Source organism: Mytilus galloprovincialis, chromosome 1 (assembly GCF_965363235.1).
Source record: "Mytilus galloprovincialis chromosome 1, xbMytGall1.hap1.1, whole genome shotgun sequence".
NCBI classification, from domain to species: Eukaryota; Metazoa; Mollusca; class Bivalvia; order Mytilida; family Mytilidae; genus Mytilus; species Mytilus galloprovincialis.
Window position 1 is genome coordinate 130,427,296 of NC_134838.1, and position 9,799 is coordinate 130,437,094.

At 32.1% G+C, this 9,799-nt stretch overlaps 1 protein-coding gene across 1 annotated transcript; it reads right to left on the reverse strand.

Annotated features, from left to right (window-relative positions):
- Positions 1-3,000: 3,000 nt before the first annotated feature.
- LOC143059827 (uncharacterized) lies at positions 3,001-8,224 on the reverse strand. The gene is made up of 2 exons (XM_076233400.1): positions 7,717-8,224; positions 3,001-6,566 (listed from the first exon to the last, which is right to left on the reverse strand). Exon 2 carries the CDS (start codon positions 6,561-6,563, stop codon positions 4,839-4,841), a length of 1,725 nt encoding a protein of 574 aa, XP_076089515.1. The 5' UTR covers positions 6,564-6,566; positions 7,717-8,224; the 3' UTR covers positions 3,001-4,838.
- Between the last annotated feature and the right edge of the window lie 1,575 nt (positions 8,225-9,799).

A 9,799-nucleotide genomic window follows, 5' to 3' on the forward strand; every position in this document is an offset into this window, starting at 1 on the left:
GGACTTATGAATGTTGGTTACCCTCTTGTTAACTCTCTGTTATATACCATGTTATTGGACTTATGAATGTTGGTTACCCTCTTGTTAACTCTCTGTTATATACCATGTTATTGGACTTATGAATGTTGGTTACCCCCTTGTTAACTCTCTGTTATATACCATGTTATTGGACTTATGAATGTTGGTTACCCCCTTGTTAACTCTCTGTTATATACCATGTTATTGGACTTATGAATGTTGGTTACCCCCTTGTTAACTCTCTGTTATATACCATGTTATTGAACTTATGAATGTTGGTTACCCCCTTGTTAACTCTCTGTTATATACCCTGTTATTGGACTTATGAATGTTGGTTCCCCTCTTGTTAACTCTCTGTTATATACCATGTTATTGGACTTATGAATGTTGGTTACCCTCTTGTTAACTCTCTGTTATATACCATGTTATTGGACTTATGAATGTTGGTTACCCTCTTGTTAACTCTCTGTTATATACCATGTTATTGGACGTATGAATGTTGGTTACCCTCTTGTTAACTCTCTGTTATATACCATGTTATTGGACTTATGAATGTTGGTTACCCCATTGTTAACTCTCTGTTATATACCATGTTATTGGACTTATGAATGTTGGTTACCCTCTTGTTAACTCTCTGTTATATACCATGTTATTGGACTTATGAATGTTGGTTACCCTCTTGTTAACTCTCTGTTATATACCATGTTATTGGACTTATGAATGTTGGTTACCCTCTTGTTAACTCTCTGTTATATACCATGTTATTGGACTTATGAATGTTGGTTACCCTCTTGTTAACTCTCTGTTATATACCATGTTATTGGACTTATGAATGTTGGTTACCCCCTTGTTAACTCTCTGTTATATACCATGTTATTGGACTTATGAATGTTGGTTACCCCCTTGTTAACTCTCTGTTATATACCATGTTATTGGACTTATGAATGTTGGTTACCCCCTTGTTAACTCTCTGTTATATACCATGTTATTGGACTTATGAATGTTGGTTACCCCCTTGTTAACTCTCTGTTATATACCCTGTTATTGGACTTATGAATGTTGGTTACCCTCTTGTTAACTCTCTGTTATATACCATGTTATTGGACTTATGAATGTTGGTTACCCTCTTGTTAACTCTCTGTTATATACCATGTTATTGGACTTATGAATGTTGGTTACCCTCTTGTTAACTCTCTGTTATATACCATGTTATTGGACTTATGAATGTTGGTTACCCCATTGTTAACTCTCTGTTATATACCATGTTATTGAACTTATGAATGTTGGTTACCCCCTTGTTAACTCTCTGTTATATACCCTGTTATTGGACTTATGAATGTTGGTTCCCCTCTTGTTAACTCTCTGTTATATACCCTGTTATTGGACTTATGAATGTTGGTTACCCTCTTGTTAACTCTCTGTTATATACCATGTTATTGGACTTATGAATGTTGGTTACCCTCTTGTTAACTCTCTGTTATATACCATGTTATTGGACTTATGAATGTTGGTTACCCCCTTGTTAACTCTCTGTTATATACCATGTTATTGGACTTATGAATGTTGGTTACCCCCTTGTTAACTCTCTGTTATATACCATGTTATTGGACTTATGAATGTTGGTTACCCCCTTGTTAACTCTCTGTTATATACCATGTTATTGAACTTATGAATGTTGGTTACCCCCTTGTTAACTCTCTGTTATATACCCTGTTATTGGACTTATGAATGTTGGTTCCCCTCTTGTTAACTCTCTGTTATATACCATGTTATTGGACTTATGAATGTTGGTTACCCTCTTGTTAACTCTCTGTTATATACCATGTTATTGGACTTATGAATGTTGGTTACCCTCTTGTTAACTCTCTGTTATATACCATGTTATTGGACTTATGAATGTTGGTTACCTTCTTGTTAACTCTCTGTTATATACCATGTTATTGGACTTATGAATGTTGGTTACCCTCTTGTTGACTCTCTGTTATATACCATGTTATTGGACTTATGAATGTTGGTTACCCTCTTGTTAACTCTCTGTTATATACCATGTTATTGGACTTATGAATGTTGGTTACCCTCTTGTTGACTCTCTGTTATATACCATGTTATTGGACTTATGAATGTTGGTTACCCCCTTGTTAACTCTCTGTTATATACCATGTTATTGGACTTATGAATGTTGGTTACCCCCTTGTTAACTCTCTGTTATATACCATGTTATTGGACTTATGAATGTTGGTTACCCTCTTGTTAACTCTCTGTTATATACCATGTTATTGGACTTATGAATGATGGTAACCCTCTTGTTAACTCTCTGTTATATACCATGTTATTGGACTTATGAATGATGGTAACCCTCTTGTTAACTCTCTGTTATATACCATGTTATTGGACTTATGAATGATGGTAACCCTCTTGTTAACTCTCTGTTATATACCATGTTATTGGACTTATGAATGTTGGTTACCCTCTTGTTAACTCTCTGTTATGATACTATTTGTGGTTTTACATGTTGTTAGGTTGCTGACAGTTTACCATATACTTTGCTGACAGTTTACCATATACTTTCATTCAGTACTCTTTGTATGTTTTCCTTTTGTTAGTTTTGTGATTGTACTTTAACAAACCATGTCTTATTGTTTATTGTACTTTAACAAACCATGTCTTATTGTTTATTATACTTTAACAAACCATGTCTTATTGTTTATTGTACTTTAACAAACCATGTCTTATTGTTTATTGTACTTTAACAAACCATGTCGTATTGTTTATTGTACTTTAACAAACCATGTCTTATTGTTTATTGTACTTTAACAAACCATGTCTTATTGTTTATTGTACTTTAACAAACCATGTCTTATTGTTTATTGTACTTTAACAAACCATGTCTTATTGTTTATTGTACTTTAACAAACCATGTCTTATTGTTTATTGTACTTTAACAAACCATGTCGTATTGTTTAAACTTACAAACTCAAGAAATAAAATAAAACTATTTATTAAATAGCACAAGACAAAAATTGATTATATGTACAAAAAACCCTGAAATACTCAACTCCAAAATGAAAAGGGAAATAACTGATTCAAACTTTAATTATAGGAAATAAACACTTTAAAATAAAAATGTTATTCAGGAGACAAGAAAATTGAAAATAAAAAACCCTTATGAAATAGTTTAAGGTGGTATGGGTTTCTAAAATAAAAACATAGAATTTGTTCATACTTTGCCATAACATAGTATATATTGATATATGTTCAAAAATACAAATTATATATCTGCATTCCTGCATCAAATTTTGTTCTCTTGATTGGCAAAATCTTGGTCACTTCACTTGAATGAATTTAGCTCTTTTATCTCTATAACTACACATACAGTATTTTGTGACACCTAAATGACGTTTTTTTTAGCTCACCTGGCCTAAATTAAGAAACAATCACTTCAACCTGTTGATAAATTATAACCAAGCCTATCACATATGTTATACATTAGCTTATGTATATACTAGCTTTTGCGAAAAAAAAAAGACTTCTTTTTTTTAAATCCATTAACTTTAATCCCCTAACCTATGGTCCATTTCATGATAAACCATCGTGCATTAACAAACAAAAAACAACCATCGCACTTTAGCGTGAGACACCATCGTACTTTAGCGTAGACCATCGCACTTTAGCGTGAGACACCATCGTACTTTAGCGTAGACCATCGCACTTTAGCGTGACCATCGCATTTTACAGTACCATCGCACTTTAGAGTCCTACATATATATTTGTTATTTTTAGACATATGAAGAATTGGTGACCAATTTGATATCAAAGATTGGAAATAATTTATCGTACAAAAAAATTATCAGTCGAACTATATCAGGTAATCAGTTTTAGTACTTGTTTTTGTTTCAGTTTTCATAATGCTCTAATTTTATCATCTTGAAAACGTATTATCCCTGGTTAAGTATATTTCTATGATTTTGATTGGTTAAGGCACGTCTTAACAAAACCCATAGCCCATGAGTATGGCTAACCCATATTCCCGGACGTTGCTACCCATTACATCGGGGGAAATTCACGCGCGTTTTCCTTAGTTCCATGGTTGTTACTTATGAAATATCGAATTATGTAGATTATTCATGATGTCTGTATAATGAGATAACTTAATTCACTAACGATTTTATCTTATTATGTCGATTATTTGAACTCATTTTACTAAATACATCACTACTCTGCCACATTGTCAATAAATGGGACTACTGATCTAGCTATGCAAATGACCCGCGTCGACGTCACACCGTCTATGATGTAACTTCACAACTTTGAGCACAAATTCAACCCATTTCACTTTCTCTGTCTTTAGAATAAAAACGTCTTATATTTGTCTATCTGTAGGGTTCTCAAAAGCTTGGTCACTACATCCCGTTAAAAATATGTGAAAATCACAAATGTCAATAAAAGATATTTAAAAAATCCTTTATAATAAAGTTCATTTATAATTTTTTATTAGAGAAATCCTATGTTTAAAAAATAGATTTATACCCCTGAAAAACACCAAAAAAAAACATAATTCACTACTTAACATCAAACACATCAGAATAAAATACATAACATCACTCAAACCACAATTTTACTAAATATCATCATAGTTAGAGTAAAGATCCATCCAGGAAACTGTTGCTTATTCTACAAAATATTTTCAAATTTTCATTTGAATGTCAAAAACAGGGAATAATATTTCTTATATTCAAAGGTTACATTAGTTTAGCTAATTATATATATAATTGGTTGCAGGTTCAATGAAAATTATACCATTTGAATATTCAGTGTGCATGTTATCCAGAAGATAGATTGAATTTTGTCAAGTTTGTGCATTTGTAATCACAAATAAAACCTGAAGACTCATTATGTTTAAAACAAATACACTGAGGAGAATCCAGTCTATCATCTTCACTTATCAGTACTTTACTTTCCTTTCCATCTTTTGATATTACTACTATTCTCCCAGAGTCAAAGTCTGCTACAATAATGTTACCATAACTATCTGTACAAAGTCCTCCTGGTCCTTTTAAATCCTGTGTATTTTGCCAGATTTGTTTTCCTGATTCACCCACACAGCAAACTGCGTTACCATCAAAAATACTATAGATTACTCTGTCATTACAGTAAACAAGGTGCTCCAGGTCTGATTCACTCTCAACTTGTATTGATTTCAGTGTATTTCCTTCCAAGTCTATAATACGGATTTCACCAGCATCGTCATCGTCATCATCATCTTCATCATCATCAATATCTTGCATCAAACCAACAGCCAGTGCATTATTGGAGAATGATAATCTCCAGCATGTTTTGTCTAATATGATAACTTTGGTAACTTTTTCATTCTTCATGTTGAAGATCTTAATGGCTTTCTCAAAAGGATAAGTAATGGCAATAGTGTTTTGATTGATCTGTGTAACACCATAGGCTTTCCCTGATATAGGTAATTGTTTCTGTAGTTTTCCATCAGAAGTAAGAACGTTAACATTCCTTTCCTGTTCCACTACTAAAACTCTTCCATCCATTAGACAAATCATGTCACTAACAACCTTCATCATGTTGATCTCCATCTTTGTCTCAATATTCATCGTCATGGTGCGTATACTGGTTTGTTCTGGTAATTCTACTTGTGCTTCCCTCCTTACACTTGTATCTTTATTCAAGTTTTCATCTGTTTTAACACTTGTTACTTTTCCCAGGGATTCTAATGATTCTAACTTGCTCAGTATCTTTTCTATTTCATCATTTTGCCTTATTTTGATCTCAAATTGTTGTCCCCTGTCATCCTTTTTCAGATTTTCCAAATATTGTTGACATTGATGTACTTGTTGCTCAATCTGATGTACACCTAGAAATGATTGGAGTTTTGAAGTGTGTGATATGACTGTATGTAAGTGTTCTATGATTTTATTTAAGTTTTTCTGTTTTCCTTCAATTTCACTGATAACTTCGGTTGCTTGTGATTTCTCTTGATTCCAGATGGTTTCGGCCTCATTGCATAACTTTTTTTCTAGGTTTGTTAAATGACTATTTATTTTCTTTCGAATTTTAACAATAAAATCTTGTATACTTTCATATTCTTGTTCACTTTTACGTATGTTTTTAGACTTGTCAGTAACCAATTTTTCCAAAAACTGTTGGATGGATTTTATTTGCTTTTCCAGACATTTAGTGGATTTGTCAATAACGGTTTTTTCTACAACACTCGCTAAACTTTTTATTCCAGTACATTTTGAATGGTTGGTAGAAATACATTCATCACAGCAAGGCATTAAATGACTGGGACAGTACAAGTTAAACTGTTGACCATGTTTGTCACATTCTGTATTGATAGCTTCAATGGAGGGTTTATAACTATTGATATTAATAGTCTTATGATCACGTGATGATTTAGATCTTTTATGATGACCGGAACATTTTGAGCATAATCCTTCTTCACAGCTGTAACACCAGAACTCAGCTTTAGTGTTTACTTTTCCTTCCTGACAAGGTCCACATGGTACAGGTTTACTAGATGCCATTACCTAAACATATACAATAAGTAAGTTATTCAACATGATTGACATGGATGGTGATTGATTAAGAGGAAATTTGCCATTATTAAGCTAGACAGAAAACAAACAACACGAAAAAAACCAAAATGTCAACATCGATCACCATCACAAAATTGCTGATAAGACAATAATTATACAGACATCACTGGAAACAACTACTCACAAGGCTTCTAACAGCAGAAACACAAAAGGGCAAATAGGGTTAAATTACTCTTCAGTAAATAAACTCATCATAGAAACCATGATTAAAATTTTATATTTTCGCCAACCGCGCGTTTAGTCTACTAAAGACTCATCAGTAAATGTCAGCATGGCAAAAAACTTCTCTCATTCATAGCAAATATTACAAAAATACGAAAAGAGGTAAAACAAAATTGATAAACAGCTTTACTAAGAGCGATTGTTTCTCCCCCATTATTGTGTATACTAGTATTGAAATAGTTGCAAAAATGAAATGCAGCATTTTGTTCTGAAATCATTACAACTATACTTTTAGAAAAAGATGAAAAATGTCAGTTGAAAATGCTTTCTTGTCAGTCCGATTTGACTCAACAATAAAGCTATTTTTTCCATAGTGTAGATGACTTCCAGAGCCATTTTATTTATAAATCACATGACATCCAATTGGACCCAAATGTACCTTTTCTTTTTATAATTATATATAAAACCCTGTTCATAAAATTGTGACTATGTGAATGATCATACTTATGAATATGTTCATACAAGTTGCAGAATGTAGCACATATGTTTTGTCTGCTCAATCTATAGTTATGGACAAAGGGAGTTAACTCAATTCAAAATATTGAACAAATGTGTGTTTGGTTTTATTTGTTTGCTGAAATATAATGCAATATTGTCCCTTGGTATCTTTTGTCCCGCTTTTAGTACACAATTCAAGTTGTCTGAATATGCACGAAGTATTTGCCAGTTGACACAAAATATATTAACAACAATCAATAAATTGCAAATAAAGTATTCTCTTATTGTGCTTATGGGCACCTTAATTGCTCTATAGTGTTTACAGGTAAACCTCAGCATACAATTTAATTAAAACATACATAGAATATCTAATTTTCTTTTGTCAAATTGCAGAAGTTACTTATAATTTTTAACTATTTACCTGCTGTTGTTAACGTGACAAAAGTTAAACTAGTTGTGTATTTCAACTAAAATGTCATTCGCTGTGTATTCAAATGTACACTTACAAAGAAGTTATTGAAGACTTATTTATATCTGATTCAGGTAATCGATAAATATTTAAATGACAGAAATATACCTGACCTATATAATCTGTATAATACCTATATATCTGATCTTTGTTAGCGAGGTTTAATTTTAATGTGTGAGAATAACTGTATTCATATACTGGTATAAAACAAATCATATAATATTTCTTTTGCGTGTTTATAATTAACTTTTCAATCCCCCCTTTTTTCGGATTCATTCATTACATAATGATAATCATTCTTTTAGTAGCAAGACTCATTGAATTAGTTTGTTTAAGTATCATACAGAAACAAATGTCTATCTTTACATTACACCATTATACAACATCAAATATGTTTGGTATTTTGCAGTTTGTCTACATCAGGTATATTTCTGTCATTTTATATTTTTAGCGATTACCTGAATCAGGTATTAAAATTTCCTAATTAACTTCCTTGATGGTCTACGTTTGGAGAAGTAGTGGAGGGCATTTTAGTGGCCAAACACACCTGATGTAATTTTGGTCACAATAGCTTTAACAGGTAAATGTTTAAAACAAATTTAACTATTACTGCAGATTGATTATAAACAACTGAACTAATTCTATACATGTATTGTGTCTTGTTCATGCTACAAACCAGATGCTCCGCAGGGCGCAGCTTTATACGACCGCAGAGGTTGAACCCTGAACGGTTGGGGCAAGTATGGACACAACATTCAAGCTGGATTCAGCTCTAAATTTGGATTGTGATTAAATAGTTGACACAGCATAGGTTTCTGACACAGAATGAATGTGGTCTAATGAACTTAAAAAAAAATGTTTGCCTTTGAGCAATTCGCTATGCTGTTGAATATTAATCCTCTCAAAAAAATGTTTGAAGAAATTTTCTTTTTATTTATGAAATCTGAAATGAAAAAAATTGACCCTCCAATTTTTTTCACATCCCCCTTTCCCTTATTTCAAAACTGATCTCAATTCAAATTTCTAATGAAGTTTGCAACAATAACTACTCATTTAAATACATCATAAAATATTAAAATGTAAAAAAGTGCTTGTTATTGGTAGAAAAAGTGAATATACATTGTATATTGTATAAAACAATGATTTAAGTTGATTCAACTCCTATTCTGGACAAAGAAAGATAACTCCAATTGAAATCCAATTGGAATTTCTTGCTATTGCACAATATTGTGCAATTAGATATTTCTTGCTATTGTGGAATACTGTGCAATTGAAAATATTTGCTATTGCACAATACTGTGCAATTGAAGATTTCTTGCTATTGCACAATACTGTGCAATTGAAGATTTCTTGCTATTGCTGAATACTGTGCAATTGAAAATTTCTTGCTATTGCACAATACTTAATATAATAATTTTGGATCCTGATTTGGACCAACTTGAAAACTGGGCCCATAATCAAAAATCTAAGCACATGTTTAGATTCAGCATATCACAGAGGCCCAATAATTCAATTTTTGTTAAAATCAAACTTAGTTTAATTTTGGACCCTTTGGACGTTAATGTAAACCAATTTTAAAACGGGACCAAAAATTAAGAATCTACATACACAGTTAGATTTGGCATATCAAAGAACCCCAATTATTCAATTTTTGATGAAATCAAACAAAGTTTAATTTTGGACCCCGATTTTGACCAACTTGAAAACTGGGCCAATAATAAAAAATCTTAGTACATTTTTAGATTCAGCATATCAAAGAACCCCAAGGATTCAATTTTTGTTAAAATCAAACTAAGTTTAATTTTGGACCCTTTGGACCTTAATGTAGACCAATTTGAAAACGGGACCAAAAATGAAGAATCTACATACACAGTTAGATTCGGCATATCAAAGAACCCCAAATATTCAATTTTTGATAAAATCAAACAAAGTTTAAATCTGGACCCTTTGGGCCCTTTATTCCTAAACTGTTGGGACCAAAACTCCCAAAATCAATACCAACCTCCCTTTTATGGTCATAAACCTTCTGTTTAAA